Source organism: Arachis ipaensis, chromosome B4, assembly GCF_059453495.1.
Source record: "Arachis ipaensis isolate K30076 ecotype BB chromosome B4, ASM5945349v1, whole genome shotgun sequence".
In the NCBI taxonomy this organism is placed as follows: domain Eukaryota; kingdom Viridiplantae; phylum Streptophyta; class Magnoliopsida; order Fabales; family Fabaceae; genus Arachis; species Arachis ipaensis.
In genome coordinates, this window is record NC_142439.1 from 141,797,849 (window position 1) to 141,824,201 (window position 26,353).

Here is a 26,353-nt window from a genome sequence, read left to right on the forward strand (position 1 = left end):
CTTTTTTATATCATAGAATACAAAGTATGACTTTTCTTATTAAAAAAAAAAGGAAACAAAATAGATATATAACATATTATATTTATCTTTTTACCTTGCCTAATTTTATTTGGGTTTACATATAGCTGACTCTTACATAAGAGAAACACAATAATTTTAAATGCAAGCACAATAATTACACACATGAAAAGACCAACACCTAGACTTGTGACTTAAAAGATCTTTTGCAGCAACCTAAAAACATCTACAGCGAAAGCATTTCCCAGTGCTAACCCAGCAACAAGGCCACCCCCATATCCAATTAGAATTACCATCCAATACAATTCAAAGAAAGATCCTGACTCAGAATCTTGATCACCATCAGGTTTTTGCAATGGAGGCTTAGGATGATCTTCACATTTCTTCATCAATTGAATCCCGCACAAATCCTTGTTTCCCTCAAATGAATTATTATCAAATGTGGAAAGTTGTCCATTTTCTGGGATTGGACCTGAGAGATTGTTGAAAAACACATTGAAAAAATCCAAGAAGGTTAGTTCTGTGAGTTGTTGAGGAATATTTCCTGACAGGCTATTGAGAGAAAGGTCCAACACTTCAAGACTTGAAAGCTTTCCGAAGGAAGATGGGATGCTGCCAGTAAACATGTTATTGGACAAATTGAGTACGACAAGGCTATTCAAACTTCCCATGAAATCCGGAATCTCACCATAAATTTTGTTACTTGAAAGATCAATGGCTACCATGTGATGAAGGTATTGACCCCCAAGATAATCCATTATAACTCCTTTGTTGGACAATGAAAATGAAGACAAATCAATATCTATCAACATATTCTTACTAAAAATCACGTTCTTGAAATCCAGTTGTCTTTTGTTGGATATGATCATTGATTTGAAGCACATGATTATTTCCGATGTTAATTTTGTTGAGAAACCATTTTGAGAGAGATCAATGATTCGAAGTTGGGGAAATGTGTATTCCAATGGACACATTATAGCTCCGTGAAATTGATTATCACGTAAAGAAACAACCTTTAACTGAGGAAGAGATCCTAACCAGAAAGGAAATGAGTCATTGAAATGGTTATGTCTCACATCAAGAAACTCTAGCATTCTGCAATTGACAAGTGCTCTTGGTAATTGACCATACAACTTGTTAGAACTAAAATCAATCCACTGAAGGGCATTTCCTTTCACATAAGTTTGAGGAATATCCCCAGTCAGTTTGTTTCCTGCGAGCGACAAATATTGAAGAGATTGACTAAAGCTTCCCAAACATGATGGAATCATGCCAACTAGGTAGTTGGAAGATAAACGAAGATATCTAAGGGATTGTAGATTGCATATCAAGGGGGATATTTCTCCTATTAACAGGTTGTTGGAAATATCCAAACTCTGAAGAGTTGTTTTATTCCATATCCAACTCGGTATAGTCTTTATGCTATTCAGTGGTATGAAAAGATCAGTCAACTCTTGCAAGTGCTGTATAAAATTGGGAAAATGAACTAAGTTGCATGACTCTAAATCCAATGATTGAATTTGAGGAGGAAATGTTACGTTGGAAGTGTTCTTCCCTTCAACAAAAGACAATTTGTTGCCTCCGCCTAAACCAAGAAAAGTAAGCTTTTGGAGCTTTGAAAGCATGTTAAGCTCGATCTGTCCTTCCAATATATTATGAGATAGATCGAGAACTGAAAGATTTTCTAACCTGAAGAAGAAATATGGAATTTCACCTTGAAGATTATTTCGAGAAAGATCCAAGAAACTTAAAGTGGTTAGATTCATTATCCAAGTTGGAACTTCCCCAGCTAAATTGCACCAACCCAATCCTAACAATTGAATTGGAGGAAGGATTGTCACATTGACATCCCTGTTTTGTGAGAACAAGGACAACTTGTTCAAAGACAAGTCAAGAGCATTAAGCATCTTTAGCTTCAAAAACATGTCAAGTGCTAGGCGGCCTTCAAAGAAATTATACCCCAGATACAAATGTTCAAGATTTTCGAGTCTAAAGAGAGACTGCGGGATTTCACCATGAAAGCTATTATCTTGAAGAGCCAAGTAAGCTAAATTGGTCAGGTTTCCAATGGATGCAGGTAATGTGCCCTGCAGATTTTGGTTTTCCGCAAAATTCAAAGAAGTTAAGTTTGGGAGATAGAATATTCCAACTGGAAACACACCATATAGTTCACAGTCTCGAAAAGAGAGCTTTTGCAGAGATGTAAGGTTTGTGAGCGTGTGAGGTAAAGATGATGAAATGGTGACAAAATTAAGGCGAAGTTGTTCAAGTCTTGTTGAGTTTTGAATTAAGCTTCGCAGAGTGGATTCCTCGAGTTGTAAACGGTTGATTAATGGATAATCAAGCTGGTCAATATAGATGCGAAGATCAAGGGACAACAAGTTGGACAAATGGGAAATTTGAGTTGGGACTTCACCTGACAATGTGGTTTCATGAAATTGAGAAAGATTCAAATGCCTCAGTTGTGACAAGTCACCTATCCTGGCTGGAATTTGCGAGTGATTGAAGTCATTGTCTGAAAGATCAAGGCTTTGAAGATGCACAAGTGAGAAAAGGGTGCTATTGGGATCCATGGAACCATAGAGCAGGCTGCTACTAAGATCAATGGAAATGACATGACCTGTGAGCTCATCGCATTGAATGCCATCCCAGGAGCAGCAATCTGTGGAAGGACTCCAAGAAAGAGTTTTAGGATAACTGGAAGGATTGTGAGAAGCAGACTTACTTATGAAGAAGCTATGCTTAAAGTTCAGCAAGGCATTGCTTTCATGTTGATGGCACTCATGATGATGAGTAGTAGTTGAATGATTCTGTTAATTATTTGCTTTTGGACTGCATTAAGTTTTTTTTTTTTTTATTATTGTTTCAGTTTGTTGTTTTAGTCAATTAGTGGTTCCTGCACTTTAGGAGAAAAGTAGTTTTTGTTATTCCACTTCCTTATCTAGTGGGTATGTGGCAGTTTCTGTTCATCCCACTTCCTAGTTTAGTGGTGATGTGGTAGTGTCATGGATTAAAATCCTATAAATGTACTGCTTCAGTAAAGTAAAAAAGTTTTGATTCCCATTCCTTTCACCTACGTATTTTTCTTATATCTCTATCCTAAATATTTCTGGTTATACCATAAACCAACAAACTGGTATCACAGCATTCTTCTTACGGGGCCTGTGAAAATGGAAGGTGAAGCAAGTCTCTCACAAATTGCTCCGCCCACCTTTGATGGAGAAAACTATGACCTTTGGGCAGTTAAAATGGAGTCTTATTTGGAGGCATTGGACCTTTGGGAAGCCGTGGAAGAGGATTACGAAATTCCTCCGCTGCCAAACAATCCTACCATGGCTCAAATAAAATTGCACAAGGAGAAAAAAACAAGGAAGGCAAAGGCAAGATCATGTCTCTTTACTGGTGTTTCATCAATAATCTTCACCAGAATCATGACTCTCAAAACACCAAAAGCAATTTGGGACTATTTAAAGGAAGAATACGCAGGGGATGAGAGGATTCGAGGCATGCAAGTGCTCAACTTGATGAGGGAATTCGAGATGCAGAGAATGAAAGATTCTGAGACAATCAAAGAATACTCTGACAGGTTGCTTTCTATTGCAAACAAAGTTAGATTACTCGGCACTGAATTCACTGATTCTAGAATTGTGGAAAAAATTCTAGTTACAGTGCCAGAGAGATATGAAGCATCAATAACTACTTTGGAGAATACGAAGGATCTGTCCAAAATCACCTTAGCAGGAGTGTTACATGCCTTGCAGGCCCAAGAGCAGCGAAGGCTTATGAGACAAGATCACGTGGTTGAAGGTGCTTTACCAGCCAAGCATCATGAAGTTGGAAGTAGTCAAAGCAGCCAAAGCAAAGACAAAGGTAAAAAGAAAAATTACCCACCTTGTGAGCATTGTGGCAAAATGGGTCACCCACCCTTCAGATGTTGGAGAAGACCAGACGCAAAGTGCAACAAGTGCAATCAGCTTGGACATGAAGCTGTAATTTGCAAAGGCAAATTTCAACAACATGAAGCTAATGCCAATGTTGTAGAGCAAAATGAAGAAGATCAAATCTTTGTGGCAACATGCTTCTCAGCAAGGAGTAGTTCTGAATGCTGGCTGATTGATAGTGGTTGTACAAACCACATGACATATGATAAAACTCTTTTCAAGGATTTGAAGCCTGCTAAATTCTCAAAAGTCAGAATTGGGAATGGTGACTATATTTCTGCAAAAGGAAAAGGAACAATTGTAATTTCAACTAGCTCAGGTATGAAAACCATTTCAGATGTTCTGTATGTGCCTGACATTGACCAAAATCTGCTTAGTGTGGGTCAATTGTTAGAAAAGGGATTTAAAGTTTTTTTCGAAAATCTACATTGTCTTATCTTTGACACTACTGGTCGGGAGATTTTAAGAGTTAAAATGAGAGAAAAAAGCTTCTCATTTGATCCAATTGTGGAGGAGCAGACAGCTTACATCACCCAAGTCAGTCCCACTGAACTCTGGCATAAGCGACTTGGTCACTGTCATATTCAAAGGATGCTGAACATGAAGAGGAAAGATATGATTGAAGGTCTACCAATACTCTCTGATCATTTGCCAAATTGTAATGCCTGTCAATTTGGTAAACAAAACAGAGTGTCATTTCCCAAAACAGTTTGGAGAGCCTCTCAAAAGCTGCAACTCATCCACACTGATGTGGCAGGACCTCAAAGAACTCCATCGTTACAAGGTAGTCTATACTTTATTCTTTTCATAGATGATTTTACAAGAATGTGCTGGATTTTTTTCTTGAAATTCAAGCATGAAGTGGCTGGAGTCTTTGTAAAGTTCAAGAATATGGTGGAAACTCAAAGTGGGTGCAAGATACAATTTCTAAGATCAGATAATGGGAAGGAGTACACCTCAACACAATTTGATCAATTTTGTGAAGAAGCTGGTATTGTACATCAACTCACAACCCCATACACTCCAGAGCAAAATGGAGTTAGTGAAAGGAGAAATAGATTAGTAACTGGAGATGATACAAGTTTGGTTGAAGAATTCAAGCAAGAAATGATGCAAGTTTTTGAAATGACTGATCTTGGTCTTATGTCTTATTTTTTTGGAATTGAGATCAAACAAAATGAGGATGATGTGTTCATATGTCAAAAAAAATATGCTAAGGAAATCTTAAAAAAATTCCAGATGGAGGAGTGCAAAGCGGTTAGCACACCAATGAACCAAAAGGAGAAGCTGAGCAAAGAAGATGGTGCTGATAAAGTTGATGAAGGCTATTACAGGAGCTTGATTGGATGTTTAATGTATCTCACTGCAACAAGGCCGGACATTTTGTTTGCTGTAAGTCTTCTCTCTCGATTTATGCATTGTGCTAGTGAAATGCATTTAAAGGCAGCAAGAAGGGTATTGAGATATATTAAAGGTACTGTTGATTATGGTGTGAAGTTTGAGAGCTGTCAAAATTTCAAGTTGTGTGGATTCTCTGATAGTGACTGGGCTGGATCCATTGATGACATGAAGAGCACTTCCGGATATTGTTTCAGTTTAGGCTCAGGAGTTTTTTCATGGTGCACAAAGAAGCAGGAGACAGTAGCACAATCCACTGCAGAATCTGAATTCATAGCAGCAACAGCAGCTGTAAATCAAGTTTTGTGGCTGAAAAAGATCTTATGTGATTTACATCTCCAACAGAATCACAAGACAGAAGTGTTTATCGACAACCAGGCAGCAATTGCGATTTCAAAGGATCCAGTGTGTCATGGCAAGACTAAACATTTTAACATCAAGCTCTACTCCTTAAGAGAGATGCAGCAAAATGGAGAAATAACTTTGGTTTATTGCAGGTCAGAAGATCAATTGGCAGATTTGTTTACAAAGCCACTTCCTGTCAGCAAGTTTGAGCTATTGAGGCAGAAAATTGGAGTTTGCAGATCCTAAAGCAAGGAGGAGTGTTAATTATTTGCTTTTGGACTGCATTAAGTTTTTTTTTTTTTATTATTGTTTCAGTTTGTTGTTTTAGTCAATTAGTGGTTCCTGCACTTTAGGAGAAAAGTAGTTTTTGTTATTCCACTTCCTTATCTAGTGGGTATGTGGCAGTTTCTGTTCATCCCACTTCCTAGTTTAGTGGTGATGTGGTAGTGTCATGGATTAAAATCCTATAAATGTACTGCAAAGTAAAAAAGTTTTGATTCCCATTCCTTTCACCTACGTATTTTTCTTATATCTCTGTCCTAAATATTTCTGGTTATACCATAAACCAACAGATTCAAAGTAAAACAGTTTGTGAAGAGGGAAGATGAGAAGAGAAAAGAAACTGAATGGAGAAAGTAAGAGAACATAAGAACCCCATTATTGTGATCGTATAGCAGTAGGTTTCAATGGATGGAATGTTTGGGACACTCTAATCGGTTTTTATAGTGAAGCAGTGATGGTGATACTGTGTAGCAGACATGCAGCAAGTAACATCACATGCATCTGTATTATTCCGAGTGTGATATTGCTGCTCATTTCGTGGAAGAAAAGAAAGATAGTGATCGTTGTTATGGCTGGTTCTGCGGACTTTTGAAACCACATACTGGTTTAGAATAATTGAGATACTGTGGCAATTCATGTCATTTTCAAGTTTTTCCATAACTTGGCCATCCGTATATATATGGTATCTCATAGTCATCATATCATGTATAGCAGTATAGGTATATTTGTTCAACTTTATTTCAAACCTTATCTTATGCAGAAGAATAGCCTTTCTGCTTAGTTATCCACCCCAAGCATCACTCTCTCTTGTCTCTGCTTCCTATTTTATATGTAGTGTAGTTCTTTAACAGTATACTTTAAGGTGCAATTTTTAGTTCTTATAAAAATAACTTTCTCAACTATACGTAAGAGAAAAAGTAACTGCTGCCAGAATCGAAAGCATAAATATTATTGCTAACAAGGAAAATAATATTTGTATATCTTATTATTTAATGGTATATATATTAAGTAAAGTCTACGGTGACTTATTATAGTAGCTGCGGTAGTTATAAACTTTACCAGTAATTAAAACCTATTGCTAAAGTTAATAACTTAATACCACACTTCTTTATATTTTTGCGACACTTTTTACCTTTAATTTTTAAATTAAATTTTTTTAATATTAAAAAAGTATTACTTCAATTTTAGCAATAAAAATAACATTAATACTTGCTCAAGATCACAAGAATTGAGCAGTTTTTGAGTCATATATCAACGTTCCAATAAAAAACATACAACTCAAGAGATGCTTTTACTATGAATACCATTTTCTTGCTTGCGATGACCTATAAAGCAAAAAAAGATCATTGATAATAATTACTGAAAACTAAACTCTCTTAGCAATCATTTTTACCATTTTGTTGAAGGATCATTTATTTATGAATCAATCAATAAGATGCACCATCCTGAAAACAAGGCTTAAGGTTTTTCTTAATGTAGACTAAAGTCTAACTCTTAACTTCAACTCTATTTTATTCAAAAGGGAAAAAATATATACATATAGCTATCTTGTATTTATGTTTGAGTATCCAAATGCGACCTATATGAATTAAATTCTCAAAATAAAACATAATTGAGAGGAATGCAGAAAAACGAAGAACACATTATACGGTTTTCTTTTAATAATTATTGCAGGAAGAGTAGTGACTTCTGAAGAATATAGGGGTGTTGCAAGGTGAAATACTCCTTATATATACAGTCTTTAATTATCAACACAGCACATATGTGCTTTTTGGGGTTGCTGATCATGAAGATGAATTACTAATGCTTTGTCAATGTTTTGTAGGCATCAGTCTTGATAACAAAATGTATTGATTCTCGAGCACCAAGTCGTTCTCCCACGGCTCTTGGCCTTCCCTTTCGCTCTTCGCTGTTTAGGGAATTGGTTGAAAAGAACTCGAACAATGCATGTGGAGATGAACTTGACGAGGAAGTCACAAAGGATCAACAACAAAACATAGCCAGTGATGATGAACTGGGTGGGATCTTCTGTGATGGCAGTGACAGCATTTCATTTTTCTATGATCCAAACACAAACGGCTTAGAACTGCAAGAAAGAAACCTCTACTCAATTCTTTGAACAGAGATGTGTAGTTATATTGACAATAATGTAAAATATGATGGGGCATATCAATTTTGTTCTATGCATGTTTCCATATCTCAATAGCTTTAAATTTTACAACAGATGTTATTGATAACTGCCAAAAGAAATTAAAAAGCATTATTGACAAGAGTTTATGAACATGCAATAATTCAGAGTTAACAAGATCCTATTTGTTGTTATATATGTAAGCCATCAACATATATAGAACGGGTTAACTGTAGGAAATCAATATACTAATTACTTCAACACATCTTAACTGTGGTTAATTTGGCATTCTTAAAATCATGTTTCTGAATACTGTATAGATGGATATGTTAACCTTTCATACTCATTGGTAATTGCTCTCTTTTTTTCTGGACTATGGTTTTGTTCCCTTAATGGGTTGTTCTGTGCTCCCTTTGATAGAGGAGGATATTGTCCCTATGGGGTGTTGTTGTAATTTTATTTCTTATTCTCCTTCAATTCCTATGAGAAAAATTAGTGCTCTTACTATGAAAAGAGAGAGATTGATCATCATTGCTTCTCCTTCTTTCTATGGTGTTGCTGACTTTTCATCTTGAAATGGAAGAGAAAGAAAAGCAGAAGAAATTTTCTGTTTTTGTTAGTAACTTTTTCAAATGAAAATATTTAGACTATGGATGGTTGTAATTTTAGTTTTGTTCGGAAATCTTATTTTATTATTACTGTTGGCCCAATTGATCTACTTATAATCTTTTTCATATCAATGAATACTTATAATCTTTTTACAAGACATCGTGTCTTGAATAAGCATAAGCATAAGAGAAAGTATGCAAAGGGAAATGGATTATTGTACGCAAAGAACACAAAGTATGGTTTTTCTGATTTCAAAAATAGAAAAATTAAAATAGATATATAACACACTATATTTATCTTTCTATCATGTCTATTTTTATGTGGGTTTACATATGGCTGACTCTTACATAAGAGAAACACAATAACTTTAAATACAAACACAAAAATAGAAATAATCTTACACACATGCAAAGACCAACATATAGACTTGTGACTTAAAAGATCTTTTTCAGCAACCTAAAAACATCTACGGCGAAAGCATTTCCCAGTGCTAACCCAGCAACAAGGCCACCCCCATATCCAATTACAATTACCATCCAATACAATTCAAAGAAAGATCCCGACTCAGAATCTTGATCGCCATCAGGTTTTTGCAATGGAAGCTTAGGATGATCTTCACATTTCTTCAACAACCGAATCCCGCACAAATCTTTGTTTCCCTTAAATGAATTTTCATCAAATGTTGAAAGTTGCCCATTTTCTGGGATTGGACCTGAGAGATTGTTGAAAGACACATTGAAGAAATCCAAGAAGGTTAGCCCTGTGAGTTGTTGAGGAATATTCCCTGACAAGTCATTGAGAGAAAGGTCGAGAACTTCAAGATTTGAAAGCTTTCCGAAGGAAGATGGGATGGTGCCACTAAACATGTTATTAGACAAGTTGAGCACAACAAGACCATTCAAACTTCCCATGGTATCTGGAATCTCTCCAGAAATTTCGTTACATGAAAGATCAATGGCTACCATGTGATGAAGGTATTGACCCCCAAGATAATCCATGACAACTCCTTTGTTGAACATTGAAAATGAAAGCAAATCAATATTTATAAACACATTCCAACTTAAATAAATCTCGTCCTTGAAATCCAGTTGTCTTTTGTTGGATATGATCATCGATTTGAAGCACATGATTATTTCTGATGTTAATTTTGTTGAGAAACCATTTTGAGAGAGATCAATGATTTGAAGCTGGGGAAATGTGTATTTCAATGGACACATTATAGCTCCGTGAAATTGATTATCACGTAAAGAAACAACCTTTAACTTAGGAAGAGATCCTAACCAGAAAGTAAATGAGTCATTGAAATGGTTATGTCTCACATCAAGAAACTCTAGCATTCTGCAGTTGACAAGTGCTCTTGGTAATTGACCATACAACTTGTTAGAACTAAAATCAATCCACTGAAGGGCATTTCCTTTCACATAAGTTTGAGGAATATTGCCAGTCAGTTTGTTTCCTGCGAGCGACAAATATTGAAGAGATTGACTAAAGCTTCCCAAACATGATGGAATCATGCCAACTAAGTAGTTGGAAGATAAATCAAGATATATAAGGGACTGCAGGTTGCATATGGAGGGCGATATTTCTCCCATCAATAGGTTGTTGGAAATTTCCAAACTCTCAAGAGTTGTTTTGTTCCATAACCAACTCGGTATTGTCTTTATGCTGTTGTCTGATATGTAAAGATGAGTCAACTCTTGCAAGTGTTGTATAAAATTGGGAAAACGAACTAAATTGCATGAACTTAAATCCAACATTTGAATTTGAGAAGGAATTGTTACGTTGGAAGTGTTCTTCCCTTCAAGAAAATACAATTTGTTGCCTCCGCCTAAAGAAAGAATAGTAAGCTTTTGGAGCTTTGAAAGCATGTCAAGCTCGATCTGTCCTTCCAATATATTATGAATTAGATCGAGAATTGTAAGGTTTTCTAACTTGAAGAAGAAATATGGAATTTCACCTTGAAGATTATTTCGAGAAAGGCCCAAGCAATTTAAAGCGGTTAGATTCATTATCCAAGTTGGGATTTCTCCATTTAAATTGCACCCACTCAATCCTAACCATTGAATTGGAGGAAGGATTGTCACATTGACATCCCTATTTTGTGAGAACAAGGACAATTTGTTGAAAGACAAATCAAGAACATTAAGCATCTTTAGCTTCAAAAACATGTCAAGTGCTAGGCGGCCTTCGAAAAAATTAGAAAATAGATCTAAAGTTACAAGATTCTCTAGTCCAAAAAGAGAGCGAGGGATTTCACCATGAAAGACATTATCTTCAAGAATCAAGTGAGCTAAATTGGTCAGGTTTCCAATGGATGCAGGTAATGTGCCCTGCAGATTTTGGTTTTCCGCAAAATTCAAATATGTTAAGTTTGCAAGAGAGAATATTCCGATAGGAAACTCACCATGTAGTTCACATTGCCAAAAAGAGAGTATTTGCAGAGATGTAAGGTTTGTGAGCGTGTGAGGTAAAGATGATGAAATGGTCACAAAATTAAGGCGAAGTTGTTCAAGTCTTGTTGAGTTTTGAATTAAGCTTCGCAGAGTGGATTCCTTGAGATGTAAACGCTTGATAACTGGAAAATCAAGCTAGTCAATATAGCTGCTTAGATCAAGGGACAACAAGTTGGACAAATGGGAAATTTGAGTTGGGACTTCACCTGACAATGTGGTTTCACCAAATTGAGAAAGATTCAAATGCCTCAGTTGTGACAAGTGACCTATCCTTGCTGGAATTTGCGAGTGATTGAAGTCATTGTCAGAAAGATCAAGGCATTGAAGATGCACAAGTGAGAAAAGGGTGCTATTAGCATCCATGGAACCATAGAGCAGGCTGCTACTAAGATCAATGGAAATGACATGACCTGTGAGCTCATCGCATTCAATGCCATCCCAGGAGCAGCAATCTGTGGTTGGAATCCAGGAAACAGTTTTAGGATAACTGAAAGTATTGTAAGATGCAGACTTACTTATGAAGAAGCTTTGTTTAAAGCTGAGCAAGGCATTGCTTTCATGTTGATGGCATTCATGATGATGAGTAGTAGTTGAATCATTCAAAGTTAAACAGTTTGTAAACAGGGAGGATGAGAAGAGGAGAAGAAACTGTATGGACAAAGCAACAGAATGCAACAACCCCATCATTGTCATTTTTATCGAAATAGGTTTCAATGGATGAAATATTTGGACACTCTAATCGGTTTTTATAGTGAAGCAGTTATGGTGATACTATTTTTGTCACTACTATTTGACTTTGTTACATGAATCTTCAAGACTTCTCTACTCATATATAGTCATCACCCGCAGGTACCTTTCTAACCTTAATTATCTTTCACTTCATTTAATTACCTCCACAAACTTCCTTAGCTTGTTTTCGGTGTTCTAAGTGATGATAAATCATACTCACCTCACGAGATTGTGATGTTGGTTGCCGTTCATTTTGGGGACACGGCATCTGCAGACCCTTTCAAAGTTCAAAGAACATGCATGAAGGCTGAGAGCCTGACACATTCATGTCATTTTGCCATACTTAGCTTACGTTGGATTCCTTCTAAAATGGTGTTATTTCAATGTAATTGCCGCATCAAACCTCTGTGCTTGCATTGGTTATCCTCCACAAACTTAACTCTCTTTCTCACACTCGAGGTTTTGGATATTTGTCTCTAGTATTTGAGTTTGCTAACTTGCATTCTATCGTTATACTTAATCTTCTATCTTTAATTATTTGATACTCTTTATTTCTTAAAGACCTTCAATTCAATTGCAAAATTTTTCAAAACCATTTGATTTATTTTATCACTTTTTATCAAGTACACATGAGTTGAAAGTTACTTCTAAAATCAACATATTATGATATATATTGATGGTTTTTAGTGGCTAAGAAAAGGGGGGTTGAATCTTAGCCCCTTTTTCACTTAACAACACTTGCAGGTCTTTGAAACAATTTCTGGAGACTTTTTTATTTTTGACTCGTACCCAACCACGAGACTTTTTCTTTTTATCTCGTGACCCGGCACGAGATATTTTTCAGTTTTATCTCCTGTGCAGAAACAGAAATGGAGTAGAAGAGAGAGAAAATTACACCCAGATATATCCTGGTTCAGCTGGTAAGTGCAGTGCAGCCTACATCTAGTCTCCATCACAACAATGATGGAATTTCACTATAATCATCTTTCATTACAAACACCAATTCTCCCTAGGAACTACCATTCCTATTTGGGATAAGTCCAGAATCTAAACCCAAAAACTGAACTTGACTTGGTCACTGCCAAGCTTTCAATTGCTAAGTGCTAACCCAACTTGCAAGGGGATTCCCACAGAATCATGAAACACAACACAGATGTACAAAGGACCTCTAAGGACATCTGTGGCTTTTTCTTTTAATTTTGCACTCTCTGCCTTTTTCCGCTCTATGGCTTTTTCTTACAAACCTCACTGTTTGCCTTTTTCCATGAGACTCAAGAAAGAAAAAATTAAACAGAAAAATACAAAACAGAATACATTGAAGGAGAAGAATATATGTTAGCTTAGGTAGCTCTGAGAACTCTGTGCCTTGCACTCTCACTCCTTGCTTCAAGCCATGTCTATTCTCCCTATTTATAGAGGGAGAAGTCTCCACGGTTGAAACCAAAAGAACCAAGCTAATCTTCTTCTTCTTCATGCAAACCGGTTCGGCCAAAGAGAGAGGTGAAGTAACCGAATGCAATAACCAACATGCAATTACCTCTGGTTCTTCCTTGTAACCAATAATCATCAATCCGAGCCTTCCATCTTGCCTTGCACTCCAAGATGGACTCCTAGCCCTTGATGCTTCATGATGATGACAGCTTCATCTGCTCCATCCTCTGCCTTTTTCATCACGTAGCCACTGTAGCTACCTCCTGTGGTGGTTGAGCAGAATCAGAGACAAGCCATCCCTCCAAGGATCTTCTTCCTCTGACCGAGATCTTCTCTTCTATTTTTGGTATGGAGAGGCTAAGATCTCTTCACCAAATCTTACCTTTCTTGGTTGAAGATCTTAGCCACAGCATACTTTTTGTTTTCTTTTTCTTGCCATCATGTCATGGCCCGAACCTGGCCATGACTGGCGCTCAAGGGACAAGTCCCTCAGCAAGCCAAACGACCAAAATTTCAGAAAAACGGACAGAATCTCTTCTGTTTCTAGGACCTTACCAACATGAATATTAATTCCCTGTATCAATAATAAACATCTATTTCCATAGACAACAACAACAGCACATTCCAACTACATCCATAACCACATATATCCAAAATACGCATCATATATATATATCAAGTTGATAACTAGAGTATATAGTTAAATCCATAAGTCTTACATAACTAACTTATAATTACTATATAAACAGTTCGAGATTCAAAATAGCATAACCCACACGAGGATCCTGCCTGTGACATATGGAGCATTGACATAATCTAAATTTTGAGCAAAGGTTCCATTACATAATACTTAGCCCTTGGAAAGAAGAAGGGCTCACCAAAATGACTATGATCTACTGAGGGGCAGGTGGAATGGAACCTGGAATGACTCCTGTATCTGAAAAACATGAGAATATAATAGGGTGAGTTTTGCAACTCAGTGAGCAAACATTATATCTATAACCCACACGAGACAATACAAGTTTTACCATGAAAATTTATACTTCTTTTCAGAGATGAGGAATCCATATTAAGTAACTATGCAAATAAATAGATAAATAAGTAAGCAGAATAAACTGAAATGGGAGTTCTCATTCCAGAAGTCAAATCAAATCGAATATTACACATCTAGGGCGGCTCCACCTCTAAGGGTAGCCCTTTCCTCTAGTGTGCCCGTACGATATAACAGATCCAACGTGTGGCCTACACGTTGGGCTAGCAACGCCCCTGCTAGCTGAGGTTTGAGTTAGATGCATCTAAGTTAACGTCATAACCGCCGTTAACTACGGTTTTCTAGTCAGAGTCTCCCAAACCAATCCAAACCAAGTCATTTATAACAAATCTCTAATAATTATAACATATTACTAAATTTTCATATTAAGTCAAAAATATATATAAGAATGCATACTAAAATTTAATTAAAATTTAATAAAGTCAAATAAAAAAAGACATGTATGCTTTACAAAATATATAAATATCGTCTCGTGTGTATTTTTATAAAATTGTGAGTTTCACGAATCATTATTTATTTCAAAAATTCAAAAATCACAATAGTAAAATATTTTCAAACTCTAAAATTAATGATTCAACAAAATATTGATAATAATATATTTAAAAAACAATTATAGATATAATATCCACTCACAACTTGATTCCAAAGAACCGGAAGCAACTCTGAGCGCGTCAACGAGCTACCAATTGATGTCCAATAATTCTACAACTCTAGAAATAGGACAATAATAATATTTGTGAGCTACTAATATTGTCAATTAATATAATCTTGCTCACCTTAACAAAAGCCCCAAATTTTCTAACCCTAATAACCCTAATTCGGATTTATACATACCCATAAATATAGAGATGACAAGAATTGGGAATATGGCTAATTATTGAGTCAAAGAGTTACCTTAAAGCCTCAATAATAATTGGAACTCAAGGATTGAATGGTTCCTTCACTCATTAAGTTGAAATCACATGATTTGGAGGTTTTGAGAAAATAAGATTTTGAATAAAAGAGGTAGAGTAGAGAAGAAAAGAAAGCAAGATGATAAAGGTGAGTTTGATGATATAGGGTGGTTGATGCAAGGAGAAGAGATGAGGAATTGTAGTTGAGAAGGAAAGAGAAGAGAGGATTTTTAGTGTTGTTGTTAGGAAGAAATAAAAAGAAGAAATGAAAGAAAGAAGGGGAGTGTCGAAGGAGGGGGGGCACGGAGAAGAGAAAATAAATGTTTAAGTGGGGGCATGTGCCCCCCACGTGCTCTCCCCCCTTTTCTTTTTTTTTTTTCTTGTCAGTTACTACATTCTCTCCTCCTTAGAAAATTCGGTCCCCGAATTTCGAATTTATATACGGTGATAAGTGTGATAGTTACCTTCGGACTCAAACAAATACGGATATTTGTCGCGCATAGCGTCCTCTACTTCCCAAGTTGCTTCTTCTACCGAATGATTCTTCCAAACAACCTTCACAGACGCTATCTCTTTAGAACGTAGTTTCTTTACTTGGCGATCAACTATAGCCACCGGTTCCTCTTCAAATGATAAATCTTCCTTCAGCTCTATGGCTTGTGGTGCAAGCACATGAGATGAGTCAGGAAGGTATTTGCGCAACATTGATACGTGAAAGACTGGATGAATCATAGACAACTCAGGCGGCAATGCCAAGCGGTAAGCAACTGCACCTATTCTGTCCAGTATCTCAAATGGACCAATGTATCGAGGACTAAGCTTGCCTCTTTTCCCAAACCTCATCACTCCCTTCATAGGCGACACTCTAAGAAATACCTGATCACCCACTGAAAACTCTAAGTTACGCCTTCTGTTATCAACATAGGCCTTCTGCCTACTCTGAGCTGCTAATAAACGTTCTCTTATTATGCGAACCTTCTCAACTGCATCTTGTACCAAATTTGGCCCCAAAAGCTTAACCTCACCAACCTCAAACCACCCAACAGGTGACCTGCATCTTCTCCCATAAAGAGCCTCAAAAGGTGCCATTTGAATGCTGGCTTGATAACTATTATTATAAGAGAACTCGATCAAAGGTAGATAGCTGTTCCAATTTCCACCAAAATCTAGAACACAACACCTTAACATGTCTTCCAATATCTGGATCGTCCTCTCTGATTGTCTATCGGTTTGAGGGTGAAAAGCTGTGCTAAGATCCAGACGAGTTCCTAACGCTTTTTGAAAAGATTTCCAAAAATGAGAGGTAAACTGGGGCCCGCGATCTGAAATAATGGACACTGGAATTCCATGTAGCTTAACTATCTCATCAACATAAAGTTGAGCATATCGAGCTGCACTAAAAGTTGTTTTTACCGGAAGAAAGTGAGCTGACTTTGTCATTCTATCCACAATTACCCAAATTGAATCAAAACCTTTAAAGCTACGAGGTAAACCTGTTACAAAATCCATCGTAATCCTTTCCCACTTCCATTCAGGTATCTCAATTTGTTGCAACAACCCAGCAGGTCTTTGATGTTCAGCTTTAACCTGTTGGCAAGTTAAGCAATGAGAAACAAAAACCCCTATGTCTTTTTTCATGCCTTCCCACCAAAACAATTGTTTCAAATCTTGATACATCTTATTGGAGCCCGGATGAACGGTATACTTAGAATTGTGAGCCTCCTCCAAAATAGCTTTCTTCAAGTCGTGGTTATCTGGCACACATAAGCGTTGACCACAACGCAAGACATCTTGATCAAGAGAAAAGTTTGAGTTCCTCCCATTGCGAACATCTTCTATAAGCTTTCTTAGTTTCGGGTCATCACGTTGTGCAGCATTGATCTGTTCTATTAGGGAAGATTGGGCTCGAACATGTGCTAAGAAAACTCCTGATTCTCCAATGTCAAATTGAATTCCACCGGCCTCCAATTGATGGACTTCTTCAACAATTGGTCTCCTTGCAAGAGTGATATGGGCCAAGCTACCCATAGATTTTCTACTGAGGGCATCTGCTACAACATTTGCCTTTCCAGGATGATACAAAATAGTACAATCGTAATCTTTTAGCAACTCCATCCACCTCCGTTGTCTCAAATTTAAATCCTTCTGTTGAAATATATACTTCAAACTCTTGTGATCCGTATAGATCTCACAGGTCTCACCATAAAGGTAGTGTCTCCAAATCTTCAAAGCAAAAATGACTGCTGCCATTTCCAAGTCATGAGTTGGATAATTCTGCTCATGCTTCTTGAGTTGTCGTGAGGCATAGGCAATAACGCGGCCATGCTGCATCAATACACAACCCAGTCCTATCCGAGATGCGTCACAAAAGACTGAGAATCCCCCAGACCCAGAAGGTAAAACAAGAACTGGTGCTGAGGTTAGACAAGCCTTAAGTGTCTGGAAACTTTCCTCACAAGCTTCTGACCATTGAAACTTCACATTTTTCTGAGTTAACTTGGTTAATGGTGCCGAAATTCTGGAGAAGTCATTGATGAATCGCCGATAGTAACCGGCCAATCCTAGAAAGCTACGAATTTCCGTCACTGTAGTAGGCCTTGGCCACTTCTGAACGGCTTCTACTTTCTTTGAATCCACCATGATTCCATCTTTTGATACCACATGCCCCAAAAATGTCACTTGATCAAGCCAAAACTCACATTTAGAAAACTTAGCATAAAGCTTGTGATCCCTTAAGGTTTGTAACACAATCCTCAAATGATACTCATGCTCTGTATCATTTTTCGAATACACTAAGATATCATCGATGAAGACGATAACAAAGCGATCTAAGAAAGGTTTGAAGACTCGATTCATTAAGTCCATGAAAGCTGCAGGCGCATTCGTCAGACCAAAGGACATTACTAAGAACTCATAGTGGCCATAGCGAGTACGAAAAGCAGTTTTCGGAATGTCTTCCTCTTTTATCTTCAATTGATGGTACCCTGAACGTAAGTCGATCTTTGAGAAACAGGTAGCTCCTTGAAGTTGATCAAACAAATCATCAATCCTTGGCAATGGATACTTGTTGCGAACAGTTATCTTATTGAGCTGACGATAATCTACACATAGTCGCATCGTTCCATCCTTCTTCTTTACGAATAGAACAGGAGCTCCCCACGGAGAAGTGCTAGGACGAATGAATCCTTTCTCTAGCATATCTTCCAATTGAACTTTCAATTCTCGTAACTCAGTTGGAGCCATACGATAGGGAGGAATGGACACAGGTTGGACTCTCGGAGCTAATTCTATGGAAAACTCAACTTCGCGGTCAGGTGGCATCCCTGGTAGCTCATTAGGGAACACGTCAGGAAATTCTCTAACTATTGGAACCTGATCAAGACTAGGCACTTCGGCATCAACATCTCTAACAACTGCCAGAAATCCTTGGTTCCCCTTATCCATCAATTGCATAGCACTCATAGATGAGATGATGCTAGCTAAAGTGGGACAGTCATCACCCTTAAAAACAAAAGGTGAGATACCCGGTATGTCAAACTTCACAGTTTTGGAGTAACAGCCCACATCAGCATGACAAGCTGCTAACCAATCCATGCCTAAGATGACATCAATATCTTCCATTGGTTCTAAAAGGATCAAATCAGCTAAGGTTTCAACCGTATTAATTCTAACAATACAAAATCGAAACACGACTCGGACCACCATGGAGACTCCAAGTGGAGTGCCAACATGAAATGGGTGGGATAACAGTTCAGGTTGTTTATCGAAATGAGATGCAAGATGTGGAGATACATATGAATAATGAGAACCCGTATCAAATAACACTCGCGCATCTAAAGAACAAACTTGTAAAGTACCTGCCACCACAGCATTAGAAGCTTGAGCATCTTGACGTGTTAAAGCATACACACGTGCCTGACCTCTTCCTCTTTGGCTCCCTCCTCTGTTATAAGTCTGACCCCTGCCACCTGCTCCTCTGCCACTAGGACCAGAAGAATTTCCAATAGACATAGCTGAAGATGATGGCATTGGTGTTGTAGGACGTGCAATACTTGGAGCAAAGCCTCCTCTAGGATTTGGACAATCCCTCCTAAGATGACCAGATTGACCACAACCAAAACATGCACCAGTAGCCTTGAAACATATACCGGAATGGTAGATCCCACACTGCTGGCAGTAAGATTTAGTTGGTCTTGTCTGATTAGAACCATGTCCGCTAGATTGAGGGGTGCCCCCAACAAAAGGTCTTGGACTTGAAACACTCATAGGAACAGATCCAGAAGAAGCAACCCCACCGAAAGATGTTTGAGGACGAGCTCGATACCCCGAATAACCTTGCTGATTAGTCTGACCATGATGAGACTGAAATCCTCCTGAACTAGCTCCACCAGAAAATTGTCCCTTCATCTTAGGCTTCTTACCAACATCCTTAAAAGCATTTCTCTCTGCTATCCCAGCTTCAATTCCATAAGCAGAGTTTAGGACATCCTTAAAAGACATGCGTCCGACTTCAGGCATAAGAGTAGTGAACATAGGTTCTGCCAATCCACGAACGAAACGACGAACTTTCATCTCTTCTGAATTCACCAAGTACGGAGCACTCTTAGAAAGTCTAGTAAACTCCTTAGCATACTCAGTCACTGTCATGTTTTCTTGCCTTAATCTTTCAAAGGCAATTGCATCTTCTGCTTGCTTGTTAGCTGGATAAAATCGAGCGAGAAACTCTTCAGTGAACTCTTCCCAAGAAGGAGGAGGAAGTCCGGTTGCTTCTTTGCTCTCAAGAAGAGACTCATACCAATATCTTGCCGAACCACGCAAGTTGTAGGATACTAACTCAACAGCCCATTCCTTGGTGCACTTGAGAGCTCGAATAGCTTTCTTTGCGTCCTCTAGGTATTGTTGTGGATCTTCATCCAATGAATCTCCATTGAAAGTGGACGAATTCAACTTTAAATACTTCTCAATTGGTGGCTCTTGATCCCCAAACAATTGATGAACTCTATGAGGCTGAGGATTTGGCATACTAGGAATACCTGCTCCGCCCCTATTTTGATTTGTTAGGGCCTGTAATACCGCATTAAGGGTTTGATTCATTCCCCTTAATTCAGTCGCTAAGTCCGGTTGAGCCTCTCTTACTGCGGGGTTCTCTCCTTCGCGCCTATCAGCTATCCTTTGGCTCCTTGGCCTTTGTCGAAGTGCTCCAAGTGGCGGAGAAGCTGCCCTATTAGATTCAGCAGTATCAGGAGCATTAACAGCTCCACCACGTCTTTTCTTAGGTGGCATCTTCCACCTATTGAGTAAGTAAAGCGATTGGATCACCAACGACATATGTATATGCAGTTCAAAGACAATAGGACAGACAGAAAGAATTATGAGATCAAAAGATTGAGGATGACTTCCTATAGGCCTCTAGTAACATCACACTTTGTGAAAATGGGCCGGCTTCCATTTGCACAATTGCGATCTTACTAAAGGACACTTGCTCCATATTACACAGGAAAACCTAAGGCTCTGATACCACTTTGTCATGGCCCGAACCTGGCCATGACTGGCGCTCAAGGGACAAGTCCCTCAGCAAGCCAAACGACCAAAATTTCAGAAAAACGGACAGAATCTCTTCTGTTTCTAGGACCTTACCAACATGAATATTAATTCCCTGTATCAATAATAAACATCTATTTCCATAGACAACAACAACAGCACATTCCAACTACATCCATAACCACATATATCCAAAATACGCATCATATATATATATCAAGTTGATAACTAGAGTATATAGTTAAATCCATAAGTCTTACATAACTAACTTATAATTACTATATAAACAGTTCGAGATTCAAAATAGCATAACCCACACGAGGATCCTGCCTGTGACATATGGAGCATTGACATAATCTAAATTTTGAGCAAAGGTTCCATTACATAATACTTAGCCCTTGGAAAGAAGAAGGGCTCACCAAAATGACTATGATCTACTGAGGGGCAGGTGGAATGGAACCTGGAATGACTCCTGTATCTGAAAAACATGAGAATATAATAGGGTGAGTTTTGCAACTCAGTGAGCAAACATTATATCTATAACCCACACGAGACAATACAAGTTTTACCATGAAGATTTATACTTCTTTTCAGAGATGAGGAATCCATATTAAGTAACTATGCAAATAAATAGATAAATAAGTAAGCAGAATAAACTGAAATGGGAGTTCTCATTCCAGAAGTCAAATCAAATCGAATATTACACATCTAGGGCGGCTCCACCTCTAAGGGTAGCCCTTTCCTCTAGTGTGCCCGTACGGTATAACAGATCCAACGTGTGGCCTACACGTTGGGCTAGCAACGCCCCTGCTAGCTGAGGTCTGAGTTAGATGCATCTAAGTTAACGTCATAACCGCCGTTAACTACGGTTTTCTAGTCAGAGTCTCCCAAACCAATCCAAACCAAGTCATTTATAACAAATCTCTAATAATTATAACATATTACTAAATTTTCATATTAAGTCAAAAATATATATAAGAATGCATACTAAAATTTAATTAAAATTTAATAAAGTCAAATAAAAAAAGACATGTATGCTTTACAAAATATATAAATATCGTCTCGTGTGTATTTTTATAAAATTGTGAGTTTCACGAATCATTATTTATTTCAAAAATTCAAAAATCACAATAGTAAAATATTTTCAAACTCTAAAATTAATGATTCAACAAAATATTGATAATAATATATTTAAAAAACAATTATAGATATAATATCCACTCACAACTTGATTCCAAAGAACCGGAAGCAACTCTGAGCGCGTCAACGAGCTACCAATTGATGTCCAATAATTCTACAACTCTAGAAATAGGACAATAATAATATTTGTGAGCTACTAATATTGTCAATTAATATAATCTTGCTCACCTTAACAAAAGCCCCAAATTTTCTAACCCTAATAACCCTAATTCGGATTTATACATACCCATAAATATAGAGATGACAAGAATTGGGAATATGGCTAATTATTGAGTCAAAGAGTTACCTTAAAGCCTCAATAATAATTGGAACTCAAGGATTGAATGGTTCCTTCACTCATTAAGTTGAAATCACATGATTTGGAGGTTTTGAGAAAATAAGATTTTGAATAAAAGAGGTAGAGTAGAGAAGAAAAGAAAGCAAGATGATAAAGGTGAGTTTGATGATATAGGGTGGTTGATGCAAGGAGAAGAGATGAGGAATTGTAGTTGAGAAGGAAAGAGAAGAGAGGATTTTTAGTGTTGTTGTTAGGAAGAAATAAAAAGAAGAAATGAAAGAAAGAAGGGGAGTGTCGAAGGAGGGGGGCACGGAGAAGAGAAAATAAATGTTTAAGTGGGGGCATGTGCCCCCCACGTGCTCTCCCCCCTTTTCTTTTTTTTTTTTTTTCTTGTCGGTTACTACACATCATTACAATGGTCTTGTTGCTTGCTTCTTCTTCTCTATGATAGCTTTCCATAGCTTCCATGGTTTCCTCTGTAATATGACCGAATAGAGAAGAGAGATGAGAGAGAAGAGAGAGTAGAAAGAAAAGCAATTAAATGAGTTTGAACAAAGTAATTAAAAGTGAGTTGCTTTTGCTTCCCTCTTTGCTGAGTAGCGTGCCTTCATTAAGGCCAACCATCTAATCAATCATAATTTATCTCTCATGGTTCCAAGGACTGCATTAATTCAACTTAATAAAATTTGAATTCCATCACATGATAAAGAGATGAGATCCGTTGGAAGCATGAAGCAAAACATTTTGCTTTTCTCTCAAGATTGGTTTTGGATCAAGCAAGCTAGTAAGAAAAATAAGTTGGGCTCATAGTAAAGATTAAATTCTGGCCCAACTAAACAATTCAGCCAACATTCATATTATAATTGTGCATAAGGCTGACTTTACTGGGCTTGTTTACCAAGATATTGGCCCAATTAGCAAAACTTTATTTCAGCTAACATAATCATATCAATTTAACATCAAGGCTGAAGGTAAAATGCATATATGGGCTCGCAACAATTTTTCTTTTCTTTTCGGCCAAATCAAAACCTGCATAGCAAAATTAATTTAATCAACATATATGAATTGAAATCATATAATTAATCATATTAATAATGTTTGATCATCATCAAATTAAATTAGAGTTTTCCAAACTCATCAATCTCTCCCTTGATGACAAACATTATTAAAAAAATTGAAATGGAAAGAAATTAAAGATTTGAGTATAGAGTAGTCCCTTTTGAATACTTGGATTCCTTCCTTTCCAATTGTTACATGGCTCCCCCTCAATGTATGCTATTTTACCAAGGGAGCTTTACCTGTAACTTTTTGAAATCAAGCTTAAGGCAACTATGTTATTCAACATATAAAATTTTATAATGTTGAATGGCTTGATTTATGAACAGAGTTGGAGTGATAAACAAAACTCATTTGTTATCATAAAATTGATTTTTTGCTCAAACATACAAAGCAATTGAGTACATATCAACCAAAAATATTTTTGATGCTTCAAGAAGTTGCTATTCAATCTATTCGAAAATATTTTTCAATCAACATATCAGAGCAAAATAATCAGAGCATGGAAAATATTTTTAATCAAGCATGATCATCTCAAAATATGGCAATTATCAGAATTTATTTACATATCACAGCTTAAAAGAACTGCCAAAAATAAAATATTCTTAATCCAAAACACAGCAAACATATTTACCAAGGTAAATCAAATGCCTCCACAAGATAAATCAAATGCATATTTCTAATCCAGAACACAGTAGGCATATTTACAAAGATAAAACAAATGCATCACAAGCATCAAGCAGATCACCATAACAAGTAATTGAAACAATGGTGATCATAAATCCACAAAGGATTTCATCTCCTGTTTTCTTAATTTCAAATTTTCAGCCATTTCTCCCCCTTTTTGTCATCAAAGGGGCACCTGCAAAAAATGATATTGGAAGCAAAATATCCAAAATATAACCAAAATATCAAGAGTTTATCACAGTGTCATAGGTCTAAAGTATCCAAGCAGACTACTTACAGTATCAAATTGAGCCATAACAGGCCAATATCAATATAAGAAAAAAACAGTGATCAATCATCAGATAAATTGTAGTCAGAGCCATCTGCCTCATCATCACTGGCTGCACCCATCTCCTCCTCAAAACTCTGCAGCATTAGACCCACCCTATCTTTGCACTTTACCCAAGCCTTTTCATTTTCATAGGCTAGCTTGCGGGCTTCCTTGTATGATTGCACCATGAGCTTGGACATGTTGGAGAATTCAGTAAGAATTTCTTTGATCGATTCTGCCGTTTTAGAGGACTCAGGTGGCCGACTCTCAAACTCACTGTCCGAGGGTAAAGGTTTCTTCCCTTTGGTACCCTTCACAGCTCCTCCTCCTTTAATCATTGAGACCTTATTCTCTACAGCTTCATTTGTTAAATCAATTTTAAAATATTCAAAAATACTGGTGAGAAACATGCGATAAGGTAAATTTGCCTTTTTGATACTTTTGACAGATTCCCACATGTGCCTTATCATAAGGTATCCAAATGAAATAGGAGTAGAAGTAACAAGAGCAAAAAGTACAAGAGAGTCAGAAACAGTTACTCTGTTATGTGAACCACTTTGAGGAGTTAGAATATGAGTGATGATCCTGTGTAGTAATGAGTTTGTAGGACCGAGTGCCTTGTGAGTGGGAATAGAGCCATCCAAGCCAGATAAGTTTGCACAAATGTGTTGCAGGGCAATCTTGTGTGTGACTCCAACCTGGAGTCCCATTTCTCAGTCATGTACGCTCTTGGTCCCTTATCTGTATAGCCTAGGACAGCACTAATGGTCTCCAAATTCAGAGTCATGTATACCCGCTTCACATAAGAGTGAATGGTACCATCGATCAGTCTCATATTAGCATAGAATTCTCGTACCAATCCAGGGTAAACATGTTTCTGAATATGGAGTAGAGGAGTCCATTGCAGAAGTTTAAATAGAGGAGTGAGTGAGTTCAGATTCACTAGGTAGGTGGGAAAGAGGTGGCATTTCTCCAACACTTCCTTGTGGAATTCATAGGAGGTACATGAATTGAATCTGGCTGGGTCATAGTGTGAATGAGGTTTGTTGAACTTAGTTTTGAATTCCAATAATTCTAAGTTTGCTGGCTCCCTCGTGTTGTGTAACACAAAGCTCTTGGTCTTTTGTGAACTGTGTCCAAGGGTTGTCTTCTTCGGTGGTGATGGCAGCGGTGATGGAAGAGGTGAGGTGTGGGATTCTTCTTCCTCTTCAGCCACGGGCTCCTTCTCCTTCTTTTTCCTTGAAGAAGTCTTCGTTGCTATTACTTTTCTCCTCATGGTGTCTGTGTGCTTAGATGGTAGTGAGAGAGAAGATGAAGAAGTAGAATGAATGTGTATATGAGTGTGGGTTTGAGGCGTGGAAGGTTTTTGGGAGAGGAGGATTCGTTCACTTTTCCTTGGAGCAGTTTTCTTTTTCATGATAATGAAAATTGAGAAGTGGAAGGGGGAAGACGAAGAGAGAACCGAATTGAGTGGAGAGATGTGGGAGGTTAGGGGCGCATTAAATGTTGAGTGGTGAGAGAATTGGAGGGAGTTAATGACTATTAATGAGCGGTTATTAACTAAGGGGAGTTTTCTTTTATTTGAAATCAAAACTGAAGGGTTGGTTCCTAGAATCAAGGGACGAGAAGAGTAGAAAGATTTGATTTGACAATAACTTCTTCCAACAGGATTTGATAAGACAACAAAAAGGAATTGTGATTAACACAAAGAGAAACTCAAAACTGGTCAAAGTGGGGTCAAGGAAATTTGGTGGGGTCCAAAATAATTGATGCATGCGTAGTCTCCCCCTGTATCATGGCCCTTTCAACACATCCTGAATTTTATCTCCTATTTTTCTACGAGACAAAATTGAACAGAATAAAAAATTTCACAAGTTATCAATAGAGCTTAGATCTATCATTCCCAAACTTTTTCTCAAAGTGCAGAATCTGTCTTCACAAAGGGGTTTTGTAAAAATGTCAGCAAGTTGGTCTTCAGATTTTACAAATTGAATATCAATTGTA

General features: G+C 37.4%; 3 protein-coding genes and 1 long non-coding RNA gene across 6 annotated transcripts in view; all 4 read right to left on the minus strand.

The window, feature by feature from the left end:
- LOC148569480 (uncharacterized) overlaps positions 1-13,776 on the minus strand; it is a 55,097-nt gene extending 41,321 nt beyond the window's left edge. The window contains exon 1 of the long non-coding RNA XR_015880942.1: positions 12,840-13,776. This is a non-coding gene — a long non-coding RNA (uncharacterized LOC148569480). The remainder of the gene's footprint in view (positions 1-12,839) is intronic.
- Positions 109-2,743, minus strand: LOC148569481 (receptor-like protein 53). Its single transcript, XM_088483099.1, has 2 exons — positions 2,563-2,743; positions 109-2,119 (listed from the first exon to the last, which is right to left on the minus strand). Exons 1-2 carry the CDS (start codon positions 2,663-2,665, stop codon positions 213-215), a joined length of 2,010 nt encoding a protein of 669 aa, XP_088339225.1. The 5' UTR covers positions 2,666-2,743; the 3' UTR covers positions 109-212.
- LOC107637266 (receptor-like protein 49) lies at positions 9,014-12,365 on the minus strand. Of its 3 annotated transcripts, none has more exons than XM_088484240.1 (3): positions 12,124-12,365; positions 11,381-11,626; positions 9,014-11,296 (listed from the first exon to the last, which is right to left on the minus strand). In XM_088484240.1, the coding sequence occupies exons 2-3, from the start codon at positions 11,535-11,537 to the stop codon at positions 9,156-9,158; spliced, it is 2,298 nt and encodes a 765-aa protein (XP_088340366.1). In that variant the 5' UTR covers positions 11,538-11,626; positions 12,124-12,365; the 3' UTR covers positions 9,014-9,155. The 3 variants fall into 3 exon arrangements, with proteins under 3 accessions (XP_088340366.1, XP_088340365.1, XP_088340364.1); XM_088484239.1 differs by having other exon boundaries at positions 11,381-11,449; positions 11,690-12,365; XM_088484238.1 differs by having other exon boundaries at positions 11,381-12,365.
- A 451-nt stretch (positions 13,777-14,227) lies between the features above and the next one.
- On the minus strand, positions 14,228-20,843 carry LOC148569482 (uncharacterized). Its single transcript, XM_088485078.1, has 6 exons — positions 18,552-20,843; positions 18,043-18,359; positions 17,520-17,796; positions 17,057-17,447; positions 15,743-16,858; positions 14,228-14,271 (listed from the first exon to the last, which is right to left on the minus strand). Exons 1-6 carry the CDS (start codon positions 20,604-20,606, stop codon positions 14,228-14,230), a joined length of 4,200 nt encoding a protein of 1,399 aa, XP_088341204.1. The 5' UTR covers positions 20,607-20,843.
- Positions 20,844-26,353: the final 5,510 nt, after the last annotated feature.

Coding starts and splice junctions, on each gene's coding strand:
- LOC148569481 (XM_088483099.1), bottom strand. CDS start 2,665: ATGGCATTCAATGCGATGAGCTCACAGGTCATGTCATTTCCATTGATC. Junction 2,120..2,562: donor AATAGCACCCTTTTCTCACT/TGTGCATCTTCA, acceptor ATTTTGCGGAAA/ACCAAAATCTGCAGGGCACA.
- LOC107637266 (XM_088484238.1), bottom strand. CDS start 11,867: ATGACAATGATGGGGTTGTTGCATTCTGTTGCTTTGTCCATACAGTTT. Junction 11,297..11,380: donor TGGTGAAACCACATTGTCAG/GTGAAGTCCCAA, acceptor TTGATTTTCCAG/TTATCAAGCGTTTACATCTC.
- LOC148569482 (XM_088485078.1), bottom strand. CDS start 20,606: ATGTCGTTGGTGATCCAATCGCTTTACTTACTCAATAGGTGGAAGATG. Junction 16,859..17,056: donor TGATCAAGATGTCTTGCGTT/GTGGTCAACGCT, acceptor AACAGGTTAAAG/CTGAACATCAAAGACCTGCT. Junction 14,272..15,742: donor GTATTTGTTTGAGTCCGAAG/GTAACTATCACA, acceptor CATGTTTTTCAG/ATACAGGAGTCATTCCAGGT.